Below are 26094 nucleotides of genomic sequence, written 5' to 3' on the forward strand. Positions count from 1 at the left end.
CTGACTAATATTTTTCCTCTATAACTTATCAAGCTACATTTAGGCCTCAGGCTCAGTGTTGTTCCATCCTGTCTTACTGTGAACATCTCTTCAGCTGAAACAACTGATTTGACTCAGCAGGTTTTTCCTGAACTTTCAAACACATCTAATCAGCAAATTGAGTTTGCTCAGTTGTCATGGAGATGGTCCTTTTGTCATCACATGATCAAAGTTTCATAGTAGTGATTTAACTTTTCCTCGCCCAATACAGATTCAGATACTTCAGCTCAGGCTATCTACTGATGCCAAGTACTGATGACATGTGATCATTTGGAGTATTTCTTAAAACAACTGAATGCAACAGACAGTAGAAACAATTTCATAATAATACAATAATACATTGAACTTCATTTAACATGGGCTGGTCATGTAGTGGCTGATCCAGTTTGCTAAATAAGATCAATATTGGGGCCAATATCTGACGTATCATATCGGTGTATCCCTAATATTTGGGGTCGTGATGAAACCGAGCCATTGGTGGCAACTGGTAGTTGTGTATGGGGGAAGACTGTAAACTGACCTGACCGGCCTCCTTGATCTTTTTCCAGCTGCCCAGGATGGTACTTCACAAACATACTTCATACTTCATATAAAGACACGTAAACGAACTGGAGGTGAGTGGGATGGATGTGGATGGCATCAATCATGCACTGAAATGACAGCTAACAGCAGCAGAGAAAGGAACCGATTTTAAAGTTTGACAGCAACAAGATGATTGGCTCAAAGAGGTCATATTGAGTGAAGTGAAAGACGAGCCAACGAGAGCCATGCTAACTGCTCTGTGAGGCTGTAAATGCTAACATGCTCACAATGACTATGCTAATATCCTGATGTTAAGCAGGTATAATGTCTACTAAAAATTGTCCTGAAGGAGACATGAGTATCTGCAGCACAGAATTTCATGAAAATCCATCCTCCATGTTAAGACATTTCACTGAAAGCCACAGATGTGAATCTCATGGTGGTCCTCAAAGGATTCACCCTCCAGGAACCATGAATGTCTGTGCAAAATGTTTTGCATCTGGTAGATTTTAGGACATTTCACATAAGTTTGACCTGCTTGTGGCACTTAAGGAAAGGTCATGGGTCAACCAATGTTAGTAAAATTCACCCATAGGGCACTATGAATGAGTGTACAAAACTTCACAGCAATCCATCCAGTAGTTCTTGATATATTTTAGTCTGAACTAGTGGTGGACTAACCACTGACATACCCATCCACGGAGCCACAGCATGAATAAATAAATAAATAAATAAATAAATAAATTGAGCATGATGATAGTCTTCTTAGTTGGACCTTGAAGTTGAGTGGTTTTTTTTTTTTTTTTTTTTTGTCAGACTACTACAATAACGAATGCTCAGTAAAAATTCCACTTAGTCATTGAAATAAAAGCCTGCCAGTAGCACAGAACAAGCTTTAAACCTTAAAAGGAAAATCTCACAACTTCTACTGTGCAGCCACCAGATAAAATTAAACTTATGTCAGTAAAGACAATGTGGTTCAATGGAACTTTTGGCCAAAGCAAACATTAACTAGTAGGCCTGTGGTTAGACAGTGTGGAAGTATTCCATGTGGTTATCATTGGTGCCCACCGCGTCTCTCTGACTTCCTCCATGACTGCTGTGCCGACCAGATGGGGCCTCTTGGCTTGGAAACACTTAAACGCAGCATGGTGGCTAAACCAAGCCTGCTTTATCAGCACTGGAGTTTATAAAATTTGTTTAGACTTCTCTCCGCTGGGAGATATCCTGTTTCCCCTCTTTTTATGTGGCTTTGTTACTGCTCTGTTTGATCTCTTCACATTAACAGCATCACAATAAAAACAAACCCATGAAGAATGAGTCCACCCAGCAAATAATAAGCAAACACAGGATGGGAGCCTAAACACACCACACATCTCTACCAGCGTGGAGAAATCACGATGCTACTGAAAGCCTCATTACGCTCTCTGTTTCCTACTGAGGGCAGCGTGCGTTACTTGGCGGTGTTATTTTGCTCCCGTTAAGATTCCATAATATCTTTCCAGAAGTCGTTTTTTGTGTCATCGTCCTCATCCTGCCTCCCTTGTGTATTGTGTGTTCTCCATTGTGCGTGGATGGCTGCTCCCTTGCTGGAGAGTGATTGACATTGTTTGTCTATTTGGCGAGCCGCCTGACATTTCTAAAAGTCACAGCTCACATTAAGGCTGAGCCAAGACTGCTTGTGTGTGTGTGTGTGCATGAATTGGTGACTGTGTGCAGTGCATGTGCGCTGTAAAACTGTGCAATCCAATGTTTAATCTCATAAACTTTGAGCATAAACACGTTCAGATGTCCACTTTCACATGTTTTGTCATTATAGCATCTGCTCAGCTTCAGTTTCAAGTATTTCACTCAAACATAATACAGAATACAGTATGTATGACACTGCCAGACAGTGTGAAATCAGATTTTTTTCTCACCTTAAAACTACTTAAAGCTGCATTAACAAGCTGTAAACATAACACTAACAAATTGTTAAGTCTCTTCATGGAGGAGCTTTGACGGAATAAGAGTAAAATTGGGTGTTAAAGGACAAAACATTCCTAAAATGATGCTGACGATCAAGTTTTGAGACATTTGAAGGCATAGAAGCTCATTCATTATTTGTTGGTTTGAGATGTAATTCAGAATTTATTTTATAAACTTGGACAAAGTGAAGACACCTGCATAAGTATGACACATACTGTGTGTTTCTGGGTAGCTCTAACACAGAGGAATTCAGAGCTGACTGGTTGGTGTTGATAAACAAGGTCGACTGTACGAGGAGTTGTTATAATTCAGCCAGAAATTGATCCTCTGGAATTGAAGCTGAGGGAAGATTGCGCATCCACAGTGGCACTGATCTGTTTCCAGTCCACAGAGGTATGGGAGTTTCCAATAACACATATTGATCCAGTCCATTACAGTTATTGAACCATGTAGATTTACAGTTTGTGGTCTTCGGAAATGAATATTACAGAGATTGGTGGACAGGATTGGTTCTCTGTTGCTGTCTGCAGATTTGACAGTGAAGTGCAAAATGAGGTAAGAGCCCTGTTAACACAAAAGCTTTTTCTTCTGTCAGCACATAAATCTACAGAAGTGGTACTGCAGTACTGAGTGACTCAACGAGACCCACTGTTTGTGACAACAAGGCCTAAGCCAGCTAAACATCTTCTGGGTAAATGTTTCTTCATCCATCCATCTAAATGCCTCTTCATGCTCTCTTGATGTTTATGTGTTATTCTTTGTTGCACAAAAAAATCTTTCATTTCAAATGCAGAAATTCAGAATAAACAAAGCTGTTTGATGTCCCAGAGAACATATTTTAGTCATATTTAATCGTATTTGTTGTGTAAACATAGTTTCATTTGGGTTTTTCTGTAATCCTGTTACAAACGTTCATTCTTGGCTTTGGTTCTGTTGGCATCCTAAACACAATAGCGTGTTTTGTAATACTTTTGCAAGAGAAAAGGAGAAAATATATGCAAATTGCTGTCACTGGCACACCCAAAGACACATAAAATTTGGATCAGAAATACTAGCAGCGGTTGAGGCCTACCACTGATGCTCCTGATCCAGTCAGTGTGTTTATTTTACAAGCAAACAAATTTACAGACAAGTTTGTTGACGGGGCCCTCATCCGTGCTGTGAGAGTGAAGGGGGAAAACAGAGACAAACAGGGCAGCTCTTATTGCATCTCCAGCTCCTTCAGAACACCACAGCAAGAGGGGGAGGAGCGGGAAGACATGCAGAATCACTAAACTCTGAGTTCTCCTGCAAAGGCCTCGGGGAGCTGGTCACCTTAACATGTGAAAACAACCTGTGTACTTATTCTGTTCAAGATGTCTTGTGCATCCTTGCTCAAAATTCAGCCCGGTACCTTTGGAAACTTTGAGATCTCCACTTGAATTTTAAATAAAGTTATGCAGGTTTGTACAAAGTTTGGCTGTGCACAGCATGAGTTTCTAATGACTGACCCACAGGTCAGTTGGGTTGAAGTGAAAAAAGCTCAAAAACCATTGCTTCATTTGAAGGAGTGAAATGAACTATTTTTTTAAAATACAGATTTCAGTTTAGAGTCACTGTGATTACCATTATTAGTGGCTCTATTAAGATTCAAAAACCAACTCCAGCCTCCATTACACAAGGGAAGATGCATAATTCAAAACCATCTTGAGCGTGGAGCAACAGACTGCAGACCTACAGTATGATGAATAACAAAGAGTCTGCTGCTCTTCCACTCACGTTATCACGGAGAGGAATCAGTGTAGGAGCTGAACCAGTGGTCAGACGGTCTCGGTCAGAGCTTCCAGCAGCAACAAACAAGCTTCTTTTTCCTTTCTTTGTTTATAACGTGCTAATGAAGACTGATGCTGTTTGCTCTGTATTGACCCCTCTGCAGTGATGAGCAGTTGGCTGTTGCCAGGTTGTGAGATGCATCTGAGGCAGCTGTGTTTTCACTCAGCAGTTGTTACAATTAATTCTGCTGTTCGTCATCAGTCAGATGTTATTGCTGCACACATTAATTGGATAGGTGATCTTTATTTTTGTCTCATTTGAATAGAAGGTCTGAGGGTTATCTGTGTTTACACAAGTTGAGTTGATTCCCTCTGAGGTGCAGAGGATGTGAGGATGTGACTGGAGGATATGGGGGGGTTAGCTGATGGTCAGACTGTCATTGTAAGCTCATGGGTAAATTTTAATTTAATTCACAGACATCGGATCAACCTCTGAGGTTTATGTAGGAATCGGATTATGGTCATATAAAGTACACCCCCTCCTCTCTCTCTCTTACACCCCCAAAACTCCCCCCTCCCACCCCCACCACCACCCTTGTTTCCCCTGTTTGAATGGGGGCGCTGGAGCCGTCTGTCTGTCACTGCTTGCCTCTTTGTTCAAACTGCTTCTCTCCCTCAGCGTATCTGCTGGCGAGGAGGGGGGGACGGTGGGAGCACCTTGCTGTATATGTGTGCGTGTGTATGTGTGTGCGCGCATCCCCCCTCGATCTGGTAGATATCAGTGTGCGAGATTGAACGGCGCATTGGCTGCCGCTCAGTGAGGAGAGGATAAGGAAGGAGCGGAAAGTCCAAGACGCGGAGCGCTTGTGCACACACTCACCCTGTGTGTGCCGCTGTAAAGTGCTGTTTCACCCTGGTTTCCGTCGTTTCCCCGTTTCTGCACCCTCTGGGAGCTTTGGAGAGCACCTGCCTCTGAGGCGCAAAGCTTTTGCTCACATTCCTGAGGATTGCACCATTGAGACGCGTCTCGTATTGTCATTAAAGGTAAGAGTGTAATTTGCTTCGCGTGCATGCTTTATAATAACCAGTCATTCTAGTCAATGTGTGATATCTCAAGTCACCGGGTGGCAGGAGGCGCCGGAGACCGCTCAGCTTCTGGTGGAGGATTTAAAGTGTTTTAATTTCTTGGTGACGATATAAAAACGCACTTAAGGCTAAACTGGAGCAAAAACAGAGCTTGGAATTTGTCACATTGTCCATCCATGCATTATCTAATTATATGCATATGCAATAAGTGTTTCCTGTGGACCAATCAATGCCTTTCCACTCACACGATCACAGTCGCAGCTTTTGAGACGCACACAAATCGCACCCGTTTGGGATATCTTTAATTATTAAAAGGTCAGAGCTTTTAATATTGGTCTATATTTACGACCCATGTAGGAGCATGCATAAATCATTAACTCACCAAGTAACCTTGTTAGTGTGTTCCTTACATGGGTTTCTCTCTAGAGATCTTGTCGTCATGAGAAGTTTATGGTTTGGTTTACATACATCTTCTAAATCTTCCTTTACAGTTGACAGAATGAAAAGAAATCAAAGGGCAGGATGCCTTCTGTTGGGTGATGCAATTGTGGAAGCAGATCTGAACACTTGAACAGGTGTTTGAGAAATCTATTATGTAAATCAGAGTCCTTTGGTGAACAAACAACATGTGTTGAGTAACTGCCAAAATCAGATCCTATATTGGTCCGGCTCCAGAGCTGTCACCTGGCCATGACATCAAAGGTACTGTTACATGTATAGAAACTGGATTATCAGTGATCCCTGTGACCGCTTCACACAGTGTTTCATCTTTACATTAAAGTACCTCTCATGTCTCTGTGCCTTCTTAACTCATTTTGCTTTGGTGCTGAAAATATAAAATGAAAAATGACACAAAAAGCGACCAAATGATGGTAAAATGAGTAATTGCCTGGTGCCAAGCCGTGAACGAACCTTTGAAAGTCTCATATTGATGACTGCCTGCTCTGTAAACAAACACTGGCATGTACAAATCACAGTGAAGGAGGAGAACACTTTGGGTCACCTTGACAAATGAGCGGTATTGTCTGGGAATATGAGAGCCCCTGCAGCCCAATAAAGCCCATTCTGTTTCTATTCACTGCTCCAGTCTGGAGGAGTCCAAGTCTTTTCTTCTTTGGCCTTGTTAGTGCGCCCACCACCAGCTGTGTGTCAGTGCCATAAAGCAGGACGAGGTTAACTAGGCAACGTCACGCCGCCGACGAGCCCGAGCTGAGGAAATGAATGTGTGTGAGAGATAACAGAGAGGGAGAGAAGTAGTGCCTGTTGGGATGAGGAGAGAGAGGAATAGTGAGGAATGAGGCTAAGAGACCCAGCTGAAAGTTTACAGCATGCATTTTTCATTCTGTCCGGATGTGTGTAAGTGTGTGCTTGAAAAAAGAGTGTGCAGGTCGCACGCATGGCAGTAGTTGGTGTGTATGTTTGTGTGTTCATGTGTGTATGTAGATGACTGCGCTCATCCGAGCAGAGGGATCAGAGAGCGGTGTTGTGGGGAAGAAAAAGGTCTGATTCTAAAATAGAGTACGAGCTCAGTTCAGCTGCCTCGCTGTCTGTTGCTGCACACTTTGCACTCAATCAGCCTCAGCATTGTTTATCATGCCTGGCTCTGAGCCCTCTGCAATACAAGGGGTCACTTTGTGTCAGTTGAAGATGGAAAAGAAGTAATGTTTTTAGATGCTTTTAGGTGAGATGAGTTGATTTATCGATTAGTTGATTGACAGAAAAATAATTGCTGAAAAATGCCAAACAATCCCTTGTTTCTTATCGTAACTGTGAGGATTTGTAGCTTTTTTGATAGTAAAATGATTATAATTAGGTTAATAAGTCTGACAAATCAAGCTATTTGACAAAGTTTTTCTCGATTTTATAGCAGTTTATACACCAGACCGAACCTGTTAAATTAGGAAAATTGGGCTTAGGAACGTTTTAAACAATGTTCTTACGTTTTTATAAGTCTGTAGTAAAAGACTAAGACTGCATAAATAATTTGCAAATCAATCCATAATAAAGACAGCTGTAAGTTTCAGCTCTAAAGTGCTGTAGCATTCCAATTTTTCAGAGTGAAATGAAAGACAGGAGATGCGTTTACCCTGCTGGTCATAAGTGGGCAGTTCTGTCTCCAGTTTGCTGCTATGAATGTATTTCATAAGTCTTGCCGACGGTGTATTTTCAGTTGAAGCCAAAGATAATTCTCAGTCAGGGTTTGATATTATTCTCTATTGCATGAAAGTGCCCACTCTAATATGTCACTTAGGTGATTACGGGGTCTATTCCCCCTTAATAGAGTGCTAATAGCTAACAGAATAGCCCTATATAAATGCAAATCAGCATTTGCACTCGTTTATAGTGCAAGATCAAAATAAGCTTCACCTCTGAGCCAGCCACAGGCTTGTTGCTTTCTAGTTATGTTGCCCTGGAAATGTGTTGCCTTTGTTTTGATCAGAATGTGATGGGTGGTGTAATGTATGAGACTTTTTTTGTAGCAGTGTTTGGGGTGATTTTTTGTTCTTGTAGTAATTCATAAAGATCCAGCTGACTGGGAACTTAAGTGGGAATTTTATGACGTCTTTGAACTTTGTGGTCCGTTTACAGCCGGAAGGGGAATAGGCTTTAGACTAACAATGACTTCACAGTGACTGGAGCTAAAACTGTCCACGTTTTCAGCACTGGACAGCTCCCAAATCTCAGAGCTCAATGATCCAACCACAAACATTTGTCAAATAGAAAAGGGGCATTGAATAGTTGTGTTTTGAGCTGCTGGATGGGGAAGTAATGTCGAACTCTGTCTCCCTGGAATATTGAAACCCCTCTCACAGAGTCCCCCAGCCACCAAAACCCAAAAGGGATTGGACAAACCAATCCATCAATCAACTTCAGTCTTTAGCCTGGGAGGGACTAAAGCAGCCCACCAGGCCAATCATTACAAGCGTAGATGAGACCACAGCTGAACAGCTCACCCACACAAAGAGAAAGGTCCCTCTCTTTGTCTTTGGCCATGGGCTCTCCTCTAAGGTATAGTGACTGGTGGAAGACAAATGTTTGGCTTTACAGTCGACTGAGAAGAAGCTCTTTTAGCCTCACCAAAGTTTTATCAGCCTCTGCTATGTAGAAGATTAGAAAGATTAGTCACTAAGTTAATAGCCATCACAGTTGTATTACCTTTTGCACATGTCACACTGTTTGAATTATGTAAACTCAGCACTTCTTTCTTGTTGTTGTTACATGAGAATGAGGAGAGTTGGCTCCTGCCTCAGCGAGCATTAGCATTGGTCATAAACACTTGAAGGACAGAGCTCCCTTTTTTTTCCTGTTCCTCACCTAGTTGATATTCCACAGACTCAGCACATCATTAAAGATGAGGAATTCTTGGATGAAGTCCCACCAACATGTCTATGTTTGTGTCTATTATTCCATTTCATTTCACAGCCACAGCCTCGTTTTCCTGACCACCTCTCCCTGTTTATGGAAATGTGGTTGTACTGTGTATTTAAAAGTAGCTCTCACAATCCAGTGTGTGTGTGTGTGTGTGTGTGTGTGTGTGTGTGTGTGTGTGTGTGTGTGTGTGTGTGTGTGTGTGTGTGTGTGTGTGTGTAACCATAGACTAATATACTCTAGATGATAGCTGCGTCTCATGCACCTGATCCTTTATTGACTTTGTTACCAAGAGCTAGCCTCAAGACCTTCACCTTTGACCTCTGGTGTCTTTTAGACACAGCTGGTGTAGTGGCTACTTAGACCCTCCCTAGCTACATATATTTGAACTCTGACCCTAAAATCATTATTTTCTTCGATATTTCTATTTACCTATACATCTTAGCTGCATACATTTGAACCTGGCCCACCACTTTGCTATTTTGGTTCACTCTTATCAACTATGTACGCAACCTTTACAGCACCAAACGACAAACAGACACAGACTAGCAACTAGCTGGTGAACATAGTGAAGCATTTAGCAACTAAAGATACTTTAGGACTAGGTGGGGACCAATAATAGAGCTAAAAGCTCAGTGAATATTGGTGGCCAGAAATATGGCACCAAATGAATACTAATGTTTCTCTGGATCTGCTGGATCTGTAAATTAGCCAGTGTTTGCTAACAGATTCACCATATGAACTTATAAAATGACAATATATATATATATATAAGTTATGGCCGGTTTAAAAGAGATTCCTTAACATGCTTCTAGTTATTCCTGTGCAAATTCAGAGTATGTATGTTTTTAACTTGACATGAAAAAAGTATCAATGGAAGAATATGAAGAGTAAAAAAAAATACATGAAATTTTAAGAAAAAATTGCAAAGTGTAGTATTTTGAGACTAGCCCGACCTACAGCCAGTGTTTGGTTTGTCCATTCTGGGCTACTGTAGAAACATGGTGGTTCAACATGGCTGCCTTAATGGAAGGCGACCCGTGGTGTCTGTAGATAAAAACGGCTCATTCTAAGGTAACAAAAACACAACAATTTTTATTTTCAGGTGATTATACCCCCGCCCCCCCCCCCCCCCACACACACACACACATATAAAATGAAAACATATTTATGAATATTATATTCTATTTCTGCCAATAGATCATCCAAATGTTACACACTGGACCTTAAATAATTCAGTAGGAAGGCAGAAATGGCCCACCATAGAGTCCTTTGGATAAAATAACTCCAAGGACAAATTCATACACATTCACTCACTATTTACAGACTTTATCCTTTTTACACGAAACAAATCAGCTTGTTTTTTTCTGAAGTCCTTTAAGTAAAATAAGAACATTTTTCCTATTCCACTAAAAGGTTCAGTGGAAACAAATCAATTGATGTCGGTGTGATTTGATCCTTTTTTGATGCATTACAGAAATGAACGATGATTGATTCCATGGAGGCCACTGTCTGGTGCACCCTGGTTTCTATTTCCTCTAAAAGCTGTTATGATACTCTGCTCTCACACATTTATGTGCACATGTATAAAGACTGCGGCTCCCTCATATGTTAATCAAATGCATTTAAATTGATTTTTTTTGTCCAACTCTCAGTTGGATAATGTATACTAAATCTCACAGAAAAACCTACACCTTTTGCGCACACACACACACACACACACATACACACACACACAAACACATACAACACTGCCAGAAAGAGGCTGAGCATGAAGAGATGAAGAGAAAATGAGCATATCTGAGATCATCTGCTGCAGGTCTGTTGAGTGTACCTCCACAGCAGCTTTATGGCTCTACAGGAAAGTCGGAAACAGATGGATGTTATAAGAGCTGTCAGTCTCACAAATCGGTGGTGCATGCAATTAAATATCACATCAGTATATTTCCTCTTGGGTGCTTGTTCAATGCTAAATAATTAACGTAAAGAATGGAAAAGTTGTAAATACCTGTACTTACAGTTACTACAAACCCAAGTTACTCCTCTCTGTCTCTCGTTTACTTGACTTGTCTGTGAAAGATCCTTCATAGTGATCTAAATTGCCTCCTCTCTGCGCTTTACTGCGCACACATATAGCCAAATCGTAGCTTGGCTTCTCCTAAGCGTGTTATCGAGCCGGTTTAAATAACCTCTGTCCCCATGCCCAGTGAGATCAATGGTGTCACTGTGAGAGGAAGGACTGTGTAATCTTGAATCGGACGGACCAGCAGCTTTCCAGAGTCCTCTCTCCATCTGAAGCTAAGGCCAGAGCTGCATGAGTCATTAGTTGCTTTGAGTGTGATTAGTCACCACACAGACACATCAAACACAAAGGGTGTCTGTGTGTTTGTGTGAGATGCAGGAAGTGAATACCTGATTCAGCTCAGCTCACTTTCTGTCTAGAGCATCCTGTTTTTAATTTTTTGAGCCATTAATGTTCATGAACTCTGGTTAAATGTGTCTTTGAGGGCACAAAATCACAACTGCGACATACTACCAATGTATTTTTCTTTACAATTCATTAATGAAAATTGCTTATAAGCACATGGGAGTTCAAAATACAGCCACCGATCTATTCAGGGTGGCTGCAGCTTTATTTTTTTAAACAGCAAATTAAGAAGAATTATAGTGCTTCCAACGCAGCTTTCCTGAGGAGCTTTCATCACGGCAGTGTAGTGTTGTCACGACGGTGATAAAATGACCTTCCTTTCATTCCTCTTCCTTCATCTTTTTCCTCTCCGAGCTCCCCACTTTGTCTGTCACTCATCTGGAGCTGTTATTCTGCTGTTCACTCCATCGGCTCTCTGGAGGTAATAGTTTTGTGAGACATGATTAAAGAAAAGGGGAATGAGAGGAATCACCTTCTCCTGTCAGGGCCCAGTAGGGGAAAATAAGACTGACAGTTTGACTCTTTACTGTAAAACTGGCTCTCTTTCCATCCTGAAGTCTAATACTACAGATTTATCTGAAGTCATCAGCCTCTCCTCTTACACTACGTTATATTTTTAGACTATAATTCTGCTGCTTCTTGTCATCATTCCGTTGCCCAAGAAAGGTTTGGGAACTTCCTGTAAAAGTACAAAAGAAACTTGGATTTTTCCTCAGTCAGACATTCATTTCCCTGAGGGGCAGAAAGAGCTCGAGCTCTCTTCTGTTGGGTGGAGAACAATATTCTATCAAATGCCAAGCAGAAAGAAAAAAACATGATTTTCTTTTTTTCATATAAAAAGGAGAACTATTGCATAGAAACAAAATCTCAAGAATTTCTCTTTCCAAAAACACAAGGGCAAAATAGTAAGGAATGGATTGAACAGTCTGCTCTAACGGAAGCTGGCACTAGCATTAGCATGCACGGCCTACTATTTACTCTACCTACTCTACAACTTATAGTAGCAGAGTAGTAGAGTGAGGATGGCGACTCTTTGCCAGGAACATGCAGCTTTATTATGATAAATGATGCAATCTTGTTTAAAAGTCAGCTGGAAACATTAGAAAGTCAGCTGGAGACCGAGTTTCACACATCTAAGTGTTAATTAGCTAGCTAGCTATAAAGGTAACTGATGGTGATTTCAAGTTGAATTGACAGTTACCTGTTAAAGTCTTCTTCTGTCTGAAATCCAGGACACATTATTTCAAAAATGTTGCATATTTATCATTGTAAACTGCATTATGTGGGTCAGTTCACAAACTATCATGAATTAAGTTTATTTGCTGTCTAACAGATATGCCAACTGCTAGTGTGTCTTTAAGTACGTATATGTTTGTGTACATTTCCTTGTGCTTATGAATGCAGAAGGTGAGATTCAGTGTCCTACCTTGTGCATTGGCTGGAGATTGATGTGGGGTTTAATAGGAGCTACCATTATAGCAGTGTGTGTGTGTATGTGTGTGTGTGTGTCTGTGTGTGTGTGTGTGTGTGTGTGTGTGTGTGTGTGTGTGTGTGTGTGTGTGTGTGTGTGTGTGTGTGTGTGTGTCATGAATCAACATGGGACCCAACCTGGCCTGATTAAGTAAACCTTTGCAGTCTGTGAACACACACTCACACTTCAGTGTAGCCTGATGGAGGCATTGTAAGCATAAAGGTGTCGTGCTGTGCTCACAAACTTGATTTATCCTATAACCACAACAGACGCTGACATGATGTGTTCCACACTTTTCATGTTTTTTCTTCAAGCTATTTTCCCACCGACTGCAGAACCGATGGAGATTTGGGTCGAGGGGCCCGTCTTGTCTGCGTCATGATGATCATGAGGCCAGTTGGTCTCTTGCTTCAACAGATTGACAGCTTAGTGCTGAGCCGTAATGTAGGTCTGCCAGCCTCGTCTGTTAGCTCTCTTTGGATCTCTGTCACTCCGCTCGCTGGCTCTTACAATGACCTAAGAATGCGTCCTATTCAGACAACATCGTGAAAATGTGTCGGATGGACATCCTCATTGAAGTCCACTGAAGCATTTTAGAGACTTCTGGCTCTTTTCTCTTCAAGACACAACTGTGCCTGTGAAAGTGAAGAGGGGCGATTTAAAGGGAGGCGTTCACGACATCTGATGTCTCATCCTTAACAAAAGGTGGAGCTGGTTAGTATGCAGCTGGTGTGATTGGATGACCAGTGCACTGTATGTTGTAAATCCCCTCTGGTAAAACTTTGAAAGGCAGCTATCTATAGGCACACAGTGTTATACGTTGTATAGCATCCATAGAGATGTCCATAGGCTGCACTCTGTATTCTGCTGCTGTGGATAGTGGCTGTTGGGCCCCTGCCAGTCCCAGGCCCTCCAATACAACACTCTCTAATGCTCTCCGCTTACAAGACTGGGCAAACTCCTCAGTGTCATGACCCTCTCCAAGCCTTAAGAAATCTCTTGTCACCCACCCAGCTAGCTCAACCAATGCCTTCAACATGCATGGAGTCCAACGGCTCGACCCCAATCTGTCACAGCCCATCACAAGGTCCTAACCCACCTTTAGAGATGGGATGCCTCAAAGTGTGTGGCACCGCGGGGAATCACCCGCACAAGAATCCTCTTTGTCAAGAGTCCAGAGACCAACTTGGTTGTCCACAATTAAATATCGCTCAACAAATTGTTTAATGACAGTTTAGTTTGGCAGGTGTCATAGGGTGCTTTACTATCTTAGAGGAATGTTTTTCTTTGCCTCACACGCTCCAGTTTTATATGGTTGAAGGTTTTACTGAGCTTTCACATGGTCAGAGAAGAGAGCGACCATTATTCCTGTAATTTATAAAGGGTTGAACTGGTGTTGCATAATCTTCTTTCTGAGCATCAGGGATGCTGTTGGCATGAGTTGCTGTTACCTTGGTGTATGCAAAGAGGTCTTTTGCTTTCCTGGATTCATTATTTACTTTATGTAACTGAAGTCTAGACAGTCCAAACATGCCAGGCTAATTTCTGCTCAAACCAAACTCTACAAATGGTCTCCTAGCAGGCTTCTCTTGGTAATGTCTGTGTGGTATTATATATTTTTTGCCCTCCAGTAAACTAATAATTTATAGTTATTTGTGTGGTTAACAGCACTATAAAACAAAGCTGTGTTTTCTTCAAACAGCATATTCTCCTCTTCATCTCCATTTCATACCAGTACGGGGCAATAACGCTCTGTTTCAGGCGTCTCTCCATTGAGCTGAGAAGCTTCGGGCCCCGAGCCAAATCCCCTGGCAAAGTCAGCAGCTCATTTCTGATGTGTGGTAGGATTTCCTCTATGTTGTGCAGTAGGAATGCACCAGAATCACTTTTTCACTGCAGTAGACTAAAAGTTTATCCATTCTTCTGTAAAGTAATTTGGTTAAGTCAAGCTTTCTTTATTAGATTTATCACTCTGTGTGTGGTATAAGATCAAATTAGTCTTAATAGTGTCTGATGGCCTGTTTTACTAGGTTTAATTCCAGTGCTGGATGACAGTATTGGTATTAGTCATACGGGCAGCTGTAGTTCAGGTGGTTGAGTGGGTTTTGAATGAATACTGTAGGCATCTGCTAAATGGAAAGCATTGAATACAAGCTCCAGTGAACTGTGGTTTGGGCCTTCAAGTGCCCTTACAGAGGCAATATTATTTATTTATTATTACATTATAACACCAATAAATACAGATGGATATGATACATTATCTGTCCTTGTCTGTGATGCTGTGTGCATGCTACTAAATCACCTCATTTGCCTGAGATTGGGTGTTCAAGGGTTCAGCATTGAAGGCCATCTTGGGGCATTTGCTGTATTTTGTTATTGCAACATCAATATATGATAGAAAAACAAACTAAAGTAGGAGTAATTTGCCTATTCAAAAACCTTGTGAAGGTCAGCGTTAGTTGCTGCTGCTTTAACACCTGTGGTTGCTTCACAGATGCCAGTTACCTCAGCTTGTGAAAGTTGCTTTCATTGTAGACAGCTCTTCAGGATGAGTGACATGTATTGCGGGGGGTGTGAAAGGGCGGTATTAAAATATAATTTCACATCCATCAGGTGTAAATTCTATTTCTCAAATTTATTTGAGCTTTTAGTAACTAAGAAACGCACCTTTGTTTTTATGACATTTGCTGTCCATTCATACGTATGTTTTCATTAGTGTATAAGACACTGCAGGTTGCCTTTCATAGAGTCCGCCATGTTGAACTGCCATGTTTCAGTTGCACACAATAGACGAACCAAACACTTGCTTTAGACAAAACCTTTAATGCTTTTTCGTGAGTTTCGTGGCCACTCTAGTTTCTCCTACACACTTAACAGCCCATTCTCATTTCCAGGTCTTCGAATACAGAGATGAGCAGTGTTCACTTAGTTGCATTCTGCAACTTCACCTCTAAATGCTGTTAAATGATACGCACTAGTCCTTTAGGTTAAAAGTAGCATTTTGTGGTTTTTCTCATCATTTTTTCTTCATGTTTGTGCACAAAGACGTTTTACTTTGTCTTCAAGGGCAAGTGCAATAAAGGGCATTATTGTATGATTAAGAAATGCTTTATAATAATATTTGTCAAATAGCTGCAAATAAACTAAAGGTTAAATACGTATTTACAGTACATTAAAAATGCTAAATGTTTTGGACACTAAAAAAACATGAACAAATGTATTATATACAAACATACAGTATACAGTTATGTATTTTTGTTCTGGTATATAAAGCTTTACCTTGAATTTCCACCTCTACTTACTACCAATTGCATTTTCCTTTTTGACCTAGTCTCACTGCTCTCCTTTCTGTTCCTCTCTCTGCAGGTCCAGGATGGTGCTCACTCCATGTGCAGCTGGGCGGCAGATCCATTCTGCTCTGATGCTGCTGCTCTATTTAGGCTTGGGTAAGTTCTTTGTCTCCCACCTCCACTCTTTGTTTCCTTAAATTGCTGCATCTCCAGTTTGTGCAGAAATTAACCAGCACTTTCTGATCCAGTCAATAAAACAGATAATATCAGTGCACAAGTGGGTTCAGTAAAAGTAAAGAGGTAGGGAAGGAAGAGAGGAGGAGCAGCTGTACCAGAATAACAGAAAAAAAAATCAGTTCCCACATTAATTTTTCCATAGACATAAATACACAAGACAGGTTTGTACTAATTTGAGTGTTGTAAGTGAGAGCTGACATGCTGAGGATGTTTGCAGACATGCTCAGTGGGATTGAGCTGGAACACCTCCAAACCCATTTATGCAAGTTTAGTCGACCATCTGTTCCATTACAACTATGCATAGAATTCAAAATTATGGAACAAAAAGACAAAACATCTCAGAGCCGCAGGTCTCTGGTGGATAGTATCGCCGGTTTGAGGTCCCACATACAGCCTGCTGACTGCCTGTAGAAAAGATAAGTTCCTTGCCTTAATTACTTTTCCTGCAATTGGCATGCATGATGGTAACTGGTCAGCCTGGATTTTCATTAAAATGTGAAACTGCATTGCTCATTTCCAAAATTAAAAACACACTCTGACAGCAAAAAGTTATTACTTCACATTCTGTCCTGTATTTGTGTTTTGTTGCACAATCCAGGATCCAAAAGTAAACAAAAGGATCTGCAGAATACTAAAATTACTGAAACAATAGGATTATTACATGAAACTACTGCCAGAAACCAGGTGCTAGCTTAGCATAGCATAAAGGCAAAAAAGAAACTAAATCTGCCCACCAGTACATATAAAGCACACTAAAGCACAACAGCACTAACTTTCTGAAGTCTCCAGACTCTAAAAAGTAACCGCTCCCAGCCAAGAAATAGTCCCATCAATACTCTCTTGCAACTCATTTTTACATTTCAGTTTTGTTTGGATTAAACAAATGAGATATAACGTATTATTTAATGAGCTTTACAGGTGCTGGTAGGTAGATTTTGTTTCCTTTTGGACAGAGTCCTGCAAACTGTTTCCCAATTTCCAGTCTTTGTGCTAAGCTAAGCTAACCGACTGCTGGCTGCAGCTACATTTCTAAATACATGAGAGTGTTATTGATCTTCTCAGTGACTCCCTCCTTAGTGTGTTTCCTAAAATGTCAACTTTAACTTAAAAATGTAGACTTATAAAGATGTAACTGCTGAAATGGTATGAGTGTTTGCCCTGTGACTGGAAACATCGTTCTCTACCTCTCACCTAAAGCATGCTGGGATAGAATCGTGCCCCTGAAAAGGATAAGTGAGAGAAATGACTGCAAGATAAATATATTCATATTTTAGATATAGTTTGACAAATAAAAAAACAACAACAACCAAAGGTTCACTTAATAACTTTTTCTACTGCAGATTGTGTGGAACAATATTGATTATTTATGTGGTTTTTAACAACATAATAACTTAATCTGTAAAGTAAAGTAAACTGCAAAGGAAGACTCTGAAATGCAGTTTAAAACTACAGAAGTGAAAATTCATGGTCAGCATTTTAAATATATGCCAGTATCTGTTAGCACATCATTATTGTGTGTATGTGGGAAACAATAATGCAAAACGAAAATATATATTTGGCATAAAATAATCAAATTCAATTAGCCAACACAATTAGCAGATTCACTTTAAGAAACATAGATATCAGCCTTGAAAGCCTCCTTGCAGTTTATTTGTGATCCAAACAGCTTATTCTGGTGGAGGACTGACAGAAATAAGAGATGGCATCTGTTAATGATATAAAGTGTCCTTTCATGTCACTTCCAGCTCTCTCTTCCTCTTTTTAGGCGGTTTTTCTTTTGTCCCATCTGTCATTACCATGCTACAGGCTACACTTGTCATCCAAGGCGCTCAGTTTCCTCTTTTCAGTTTCTAAGACTCCCTCCTTTTCTCCCTCTTTCTCTATGATTTTCCCTCTCTTTCACTCTGTTCCTCCACCCCTCTCTCATGGCTGCTCTCTGTCTTGTTTGCTTTTCCCTTGTATTTGTGATTCTGTGATTACATCTGATTTGGGGGGGAAGGCAGCGGGGGCGTGCAACAGCACAGAGAGATTCTCTCAGGGGGTTCAGCTTATAAAAGCCGTCCAATCTAAATGCAGATGGAAATATCTTTCGGTGATTCGATTCCACCATGTGCAATATTCCAAATAAGGCTTTTTTTTTTTTTTTTTTTTACACAGGTTCTCTTGTTACGCTCGTTTAAGTTTTCTACACACTGGTGCATTTGATGAACAGTGAAAATTTGAATGGGGAGGACCAGAAAAGTAAAAAAATGGAAAAATCCCTGAGCAGATTTGTCTTAAGCTTATTAAAGCTTTGTAATTATGTCGTCTTTGTTATGCTGATAGAGACTGTCGCACCTTACAGTCCGTGTTAGTCCTTGATTGCGTGAGCAGAAACCGCTGCTTACTATGGATTATTAATGAGTATTATTTTTTATCATTGTTTTTCAACAAATGATTTTAAATGAAAATTAATAACAACAACAAGAACAAAACTTAACTCTAGGTCCTTTTACTAGCTGTTCTTGGAGATTTCAGCTACATTTGGAGTATGTTTGGTTGTTATTATGCTCTATGCAAATACATTTAATTTTAAGGAAATAAACTTTTAAATGTAAAAAAAAAAAAATTATGTTTAATGAAAACAAAATGTCAACCTTCTATCCAGAATAAAATTTAAATAATCTTGCTTGGTGTGTTAAAGTAAGGTATATAAAGGATAAAACCACAAAGAGGCAAGAATTGGTTGGTTAGAGGATAATGTCTGTCCAGGTGATCCTGTTGTCATGGTTACATTGAACCTGTATGTCATGGCAACCAGACAGAGTGAATTGCTGACATCAATCTGCAAAACCATAAATGTAACTCTTACAGTGACATTGCCTTTACATCGGTGCTTCTCTTGCATTGAATAACTTTGAACTGATTAGTTTGAGTAATTTATGTGAACAGAGATAGAAAACAGATTAGGAATAAAAGGGATGCGTAGAAAATGAAATAATTAAGTTTGAGCTTTTGAGCCACTGTGGCCACTGGTGGGACTGTTTTCTACCCATGTCTGTGTATATAAATGTGCGTGAGTGCCTGGGATCCTTATAATGTGTTCCTCTGCTGGAATGATAAAACAAGCTCCTCGTTCTTGTGTGGAAATATGAGTGTGAAATTACTAATGAATCCCTGAGGTCTTGTTAGCACACACTTTGATTAGAAGCTAGTGCAGCCTACACTTTATATATATCTCCTCTACTGCCTCGTGTAGAATGCTGTACAGCATTTACCCTATAATCAAACAGCAAACTTATTCGTGTCTCTCGGAGTATTTATCTGCTGAACCCTTGTTTTCTTCCCTTGTAAGCAAAATATCCTCCAACATATTTAATTGCGTAATCTAATTATTTCTGTTCTCTTGTTCGTCCTCTCTAGGTACAGCCTCCTCCATAGTGAACATGCGTAGGATCACCCATCCTACAGTACAACAAACGCTGGCAGGCAAAGCTGTCCTCCCCTGTGTCTTCACCCTCCAGACCAGCTCCTCCAGCCAGCCTCCCCACCTCCTGTGGACTCGTATCAGGCTACCAGCAGGAGGACAGGGCCCTCCTCTGGAGGAGATTGTGCTTTCTGCTAAAGGTAAAACAAAGACACGATGATCTGGTTTAGATGTTGATTTAGACCTACACGACTCTTCTTTATTCAATCAGAGAACATGTCTACAAGTGCTTAGAGAGTATACTTAAAGTTGTACTAATCAATAGTTTTATATTAACAAGGCATCAAATGACAATGTGTATGTGAAAGAAGTCATTCACAGTTCAGTATTGAATGAATTTAATGAAGGCCTCACATTATAAAACAGTTACAAAGAAGGTATGCTTGCTCTATGTCTACCCCTCTCTCTTTGCTTTTCCAGCCTATCTTCAGCTGACCAACCCATTAAAGAACGTAACAGGCTAACTGAAGCAGCTCCTGGAATTAAAATGAGATAAACCTTCCTATAAGTTTCCCTTTGTTTCACTGTGGTTGTAAACGCTCCAAACCTCCCTGAGTGGAAGGATTTCAGCAAAGTCAAGGCTAGGTGCAGATTGAATTCATCTATCTAGGACCTCTTTAAACTTTTGTTGTGTATTGGTCCAGTCTCACTGCTCTCAGTATCCTCATTTTCAGAAGCAGCAGGCAGCTGTTTAAGCTTTAAAAAACAACTTTACACTTACACTACCTGCTCAGCGTCAAACTGCAAAGATAAAGCACAGTCGAGGCCATATGCAGTTAGAATTTATTGAAGCAACAATCAAATCCTCCTAAATGTTGAACACTGGACCTTTAACTTTCAAACTTAGCTAACTTGCTTCGTCAGGACTTTGTGTGTGTGGTTTAATCACATTTGATCGATAACAGCCTGGAGACAGAAGCAAACCACCACAGTCAGATTTTGATTCAAGTGTCACTAAAACCTGATTGGTCCACAGAAGTCTGTGACAGTTCAAATGAGCCCCGCCCACTTCAACCAGTCAGAAAAGCAAAGGCAAAATCACAAATACTAAAATCTTTTCATGGGGAACTTTTGCAGACAATTATCTGTTCACGTAGGATTCATTCACTAAAAGTAAGAGGTTGATTGAGAAAATGCGTTTCCTGGGCCTTTAACACAATCTATATAAAATCTGCAGGATACCAGTAGACACTTTTAATGAAGAAACCTCTCTTTCTGTGCCAAAGGTGATGTAATCAAGGTGAATAAGGCTTTCAGTAGCCGCGTCATGCTGCCAGGATACGCTGCCAGTCCTCTGAATGCTACCATGGAGATCTCCAGTCTCCGCACCAACGACTCAGGCACTTACCAATGTCAGGTTGTCATGGGTACCGACTATGAGAGAGACACTGTGCCCCTGGTGGTCTCCGGTAAGTTCAGCAGCCACTGGCAGAGTTTTCATTGTGAGAAAAGTTTAGCGCCACAACTCCCTGTAGGGAAGATTTAAACTTATCAGAAACGCTGCTGACAGACTGAGCAGCAGCAACACAAAAGGCTTTAAAATTCATACGTAATTGATTTTTGTGTTTTACTGCATTTCAGGCTTGTTTTGCTAGTGTACGACAGATAATGGCAGCATTAAAACAGAAGCACTGCCAACACCTTTTCAGCTTATTCACCATATAGCATTGATTCACCATATCAATATCATAATGATTGACTTAACAAATGCAGCTTACTGCTTTCTGTGTTGTTTCTGTGTTTGTGTTTTCCATTTCAGTAATTGTGTAATTCTTTTAATTAAAGTGTTTGGACTGAATACCAATGATAATATTTCTGTGTGCTCATCTGTGAAATTTCAGCTGGAACTCACATAGTTATAGATTGATCTGTTTGTGGCCACAATAACATGTTTATTGATTACCACCCACTGATCTATTGATTTTAAACTCTGCTGTGTTGGTACATCCCTCAAATAAATTCCCAAACACCTCACCACCTGTCCCTGTGTCTGCCTGTGTAGGAGTGGTGTTTCACTACCAGGCTCCCAGCGCCCGCTACGCCCTCTCATTTACAGATGCCCAGCGGGCCTGCCAGGAAATCTCGGCTCAGATGGCCACGCCGGCCCAGCTGTGGGCAGCGTACTATGACGGATTTGCCAGCTGTGCAGCCGGCTGGTTGGATGATCAGACTGTCCGGTGAGGAGACGTTCAATAACTTCCTTCTGCTTGTCACACTCCTGTAGTGTTGCTCACTAGTGAGTCCTGCTGTGTTTTGAAGTAGGGCTGCAACTATATTTATTATCAATAAATCTGCAGATAATTATTTTTTTTGATTATCGATTAGTTAATAAGATTGATTAGATCCAGATTTTTTATGCGACCTCCAGTCAAAAACCCAAAGATACACAATTAGCTATCATAGAGGACAAAGATACACAATGGATTTTCACATTTGTAAAGCTGGAATCTGTGAATTTTAGGCATTTTTGCTTAAAGCAATTCTACAACATTCTGGAAAATACACTCTTTTGCTTGCTTGGCAAGAGTTAGGTGGGCAGATCGATACCACTCTAATGTCTGTACGCTTAGAAAACAGGACTGGAAACGGGGGAAGCCTGGTTGTTTTGTTATTCTTCAGTTGTTGTACAAACAAACAAAATAAAATGTGTTAGCGAGCTTTAGAGGTGCTGGTAGGTCTTCCTTTGTTTCCTTCCAGAGCTAAAGGTTTCCAGTCTTTACGCTAAGCTAAGCTAAGCTAAGCTAAGCTAAGTTAAGCTAAGTTCTCTAACATGAAGACGTTTGCTTTGTTTTCTGTACTGTTTGTTCTCTCTCATCTGCTGTCTCAATTAATATTCAGTTCTTCTGTTTTGTCACCTACTTCAGATTCCTGTTCTTCTTATCGCTGTTGTTTCTTTGCTGTTAATTGTATTTTAATTTATTCTAATCCGTTGCCCTTTAATAGAGAATGCAAAAAAGAATTTATTCTTAACTGACATTTAAAGTCTGCGATATGTGAGCTGAGATAATGTTCATATAGTAAAATGTCCACCAGGCATTGCTCCTTATTTCCTATGATTAGTAAAAAAGAGGTTCATTCCCATTTATGACTCCCACATGGTTGTCTCCACAGCTATTCTGTCCGGTTGCCAGAGCTTGGTTGCTATGGACACAAGGAGTATTCTGCTGGAGTAAGGAATTATGGGAAGAGGGACCCGAAAGAGCTGTTTGATGTGTACTGTTTTGCAAAAGAACTGGATGGTACAAACACACACACAAAACACATCAAAACCTGTCACAGCCTTTTGGCTTTTACTCTTGCGTTTGCATCATATTTTGTTACAACATGAAAGGACAAGTCGGGAGATGTTCTTTTTTAAGAAGTCTTTTTCTAACCTTCAATAAATCAAGTGAAAAGACAAAAAAAAACTTGCTATTGCAACAACTATACTACATTATGTGTGATTTCAGCCTTTATATGCAGTTGCAGTATTTAACCCAGGTGTCTTCCCTGCTAGAAATTCGACAGGCATCATCTGCTTCTTGACAAGTTCCTGTCTCGTGTCTCCCTCCTGCAGGTGAGGTGTTTCACTCCTCGGTTCCAGGCAGGCTGTCTCTGTCCTCAGCCTCAGACCGCTGCGTGTCCCTCGGGGGGCAGCTGGCCACAGTGGGGCAGCTTTATCTGGCCTGGAGGGCTGGCCTTGACAGCTGCGCCCCAGGCTGGTTGTCTGATGGCAGCGTCCGCTACCCGGTGACCTGGCCTCGCCCGGACTGTGGAGGGAGCCAGCCGGGGGTCCGCACCATCACACCCAACAGCACTACTGACAACACCACAGCGCTATATGATGCTTACTGCTACAGAGGTATTGTACCATAAATCCGTGGACCACAGTTGCACACTATTATTGTTTACTGAAAATGTGTTAACTCATTATTGATTAGACAGTCCTGAACATGAATACTGTGATCCTGCAGCATCATCTCAATAATGTTTTATAATCCTGTGAAATAATGGCTCTTAAATCAAACATGACTACACAAAATAATGAGCCCATATTGATATTACTGCCATCTCACGCCTAAGAGAAGTGTTGATGTTGCTGTGGAAGCGTTGAGTGCTATTAATGTTGTAACAATGACAATAAATGTCATTGGCACTGTGGTAGCTATGGCAACACTGATTTCTGATCCACATTTTCTATCCCACCGTCATTTATCTGTGAAACTGCTGGATTGACAGAAGCAGCAGGACACAGAGAAAAAGGACGGGATGTGTTGAAGTGAAATATCTAGATCTAGATCTTTGTTCTGTATGTTGACTGATTATTATTGATAAATTAAAACACAATAAAGCTTTGAGACACATTGGATAAAATCCTTCAGTGATTGGCATGTGGACAGCAAATCTTTTCAACTTGTTTCCTAGGTAAAGTTAAGGATTCAGGTTCCATCTCTCAGATCTACACCTCCCTGTGGAAGCCCTGGAGCTACCTCACAGGCTTAAGTGATGCTGACTCTGCAGGGACAGGCAAACCCGACTTGACTACACAGCAAACCACCAGTACCAGAGGTTTTACATTTGTCCTCAATTAGCAGATGTGTAGCAGCATAAACCAGCTGATTAATCAGAGAACAAAGCATCCAATTGGTAAACCCAAATACAGTAAGATTGAACATACAATAAATATATTTTTCGCAAATACATCTTTACAGAGTCCTCAAATGGCCGCGATGTTTCACCTTCAAACTGGACAGGATTGGTTGATCTAGAAGAGGAGGTCTCCCTTCACAGCACCGACGCTTGTAAGGCTGATTTCCAATTATGTGTATTGATCACAAAAGAATGCGGATCTGTGATAGTAATCCAATTAATTGTGTCCTCAGCCTCAGAACCCTGGTCCTCAGAGTCTTCAGGGTCATTTGTGACCCTCCAGCTAATCCCAGGACAGAGCTTCTTCGACTGGGGAGAGCCACTGGAGCCTGGTCCCGACTCAGAGGAGTTTCTCCGACCACCAGTCCAACCCACTGCTGCTGAGAAGAAGGTCGGTCTGGGTCTAAGCTTTTATTGAGATTTAAAAAATAAATAAAGCAGCATCACTGAATCAGCTACGTTTCTTTCCATTCATTTGTTTATTTTAGGCGATCTCCAAGATTGTCAAGTCCATTTGGAAGCCTTGGAACTACTTGACGGGGACTGGAGATGAGGAAGGAACCCAGGCATCAAGTGGACAGACAACAGAAGGGGAGACCACCACTAAAAATACAGATGAGAGGTCAAATTCATCCGGGACATCTTCAACAGGCGAGTGGATTTATACTGTTTCTGATGTGTGAACTAACACGGCCTATCCTCTGGGATTTAGTCCCCGACAGCGCTTCTGTGTGAATGCAAAAGGGAAAAACAACCAGAAGGCTTGAAGGCAGTGTATGTTAATGAGCATGTACAGTATTCTGAACATATTTCTGCTGAGACACTAATTGGCTCAGGTCTGTGATGTTGGGGAAACATCAGTTGGGCAACACAAGGATGGTACATTAATTACATTACAAACAAGCCCCTGGAATAAGGTTCATTAGAGGAACACAAAATTAATAAGGGGTAAAACCTTGGAGCCTTGGCTGTGTGTCCGGCATCATCTCTTTTTTTGGAACGGAAAACACTGCCTTAAAGTCTGGAGAGAAACCGAAGTCACACTGACCTTTCTCTGCAGCTCGGGGCTGGCGCTCCTGAAGGGCCACTAACAAGCTGTGATTGACACCAGGTGTGGCAGCTGACAAGCTCCAGCTGTACACAAGGCTGTTAATGATCGTCCTCACACAGGGATGCAGCGTAAACAGTTGCAGTGAAATACGCAGTTCTTTTAACGTTAACTTGTCATTGATATCTGTGGAAAATATTAAAATAATTAGTTGATGATTACAAATATGAAATACTCAAAGCAGAAAAACAGAAGGCGTATGATGTCTTATGTGTTCTCAGCAGCCACAAATTTGCTATACAAGCACTACATTTTAATGCCTTAAAAAATTAATTAAAATGATAATTAAATAGGTTTGTGGTCTGCTTCAGTTAAATAGAACAAAGTCAAATGAGAGTCAAATGGTAACACAAACAAACTCCAGTGGTAAACGCTGATATTTATCTTCTCAGCTTAATAATAAAGGTTGTTTGCATATTTGCTTTTATTCATTGTAGGAATTCAGTCTGTAGCTATTATAATCCCTAAAAGCCCATGAGCATTTGGAAAGCAGTTTTTACTGTAATTTAGGTTTTAGACGTTTTAGTCTTGTTTTGTCATCTAACGGGGCTTCAACTTTTTTCTAATCCTTCACAAGTGCTTGAATTCATTCCATAAAATGTGTGAGACTGCGTAACAAAGATTGGCTACGTTCTGTTGGTTCTATATTCATGATTTTTACACATCTATTGCCATGCCAGAATCTTTATATTACAAAGTAAGTGGAAGCTTAAAAATGTGCTCCACTATT

At 40.8% G+C, this 26094-nt stretch overlaps 1 protein-coding gene across 1 annotated transcript in view; it reads left to right on the top strand.

The window, feature by feature from the left end:
* The first annotated feature begins 4902 nt into the window (after positions 1 to 4902).
* LOC127365909 (neurocan core protein-like) overlaps positions 4903 to 26094 on the top strand; it is a 39637-nt gene continuing 18445 nt past the window's right edge. The window contains exons 1-11 of the mRNA XM_051404484.1: positions 4903 to 5324; positions 16001 to 16080; positions 19564 to 19767; positions 20854 to 21036; positions 21630 to 21804; positions 22739 to 22866; positions 23184 to 23468; positions 24032 to 24175; positions 24319 to 24408; positions 24490 to 24647; positions 24745 to 24907. Coding sequence (XP_051260444.1) covers positions 16008 to 16080; positions 19564 to 19767; positions 20854 to 21036; positions 21630 to 21804; positions 22739 to 22866; positions 23184 to 23468; positions 24032 to 24175; positions 24319 to 24408; positions 24490 to 24647; positions 24745 to 24907 — 1603 coding nt within the window. The 5' untranslated portion in view covers positions 4903 to 5324; positions 16001 to 16007. The remainder of the gene's footprint in view (positions 5325 to 16000; positions 16081 to 19563; positions 19768 to 20853; positions 21037 to 21629; positions 21805 to 22738; positions 22867 to 23183; positions 23469 to 24031; positions 24176 to 24318; positions 24409 to 24489; positions 24648 to 24744; positions 24908 to 26094) is intronic.

This window comes from Dicentrarchus labrax, unplaced genomic scaffold, assembly GCF_905237075.1.
Source record: "Dicentrarchus labrax unplaced genomic scaffold, dlabrax2021, whole genome shotgun sequence".
In the NCBI taxonomy this organism is placed as follows: domain Eukaryota; kingdom Metazoa; phylum Chordata; class Actinopteri; family Moronidae; genus Dicentrarchus; species Dicentrarchus labrax.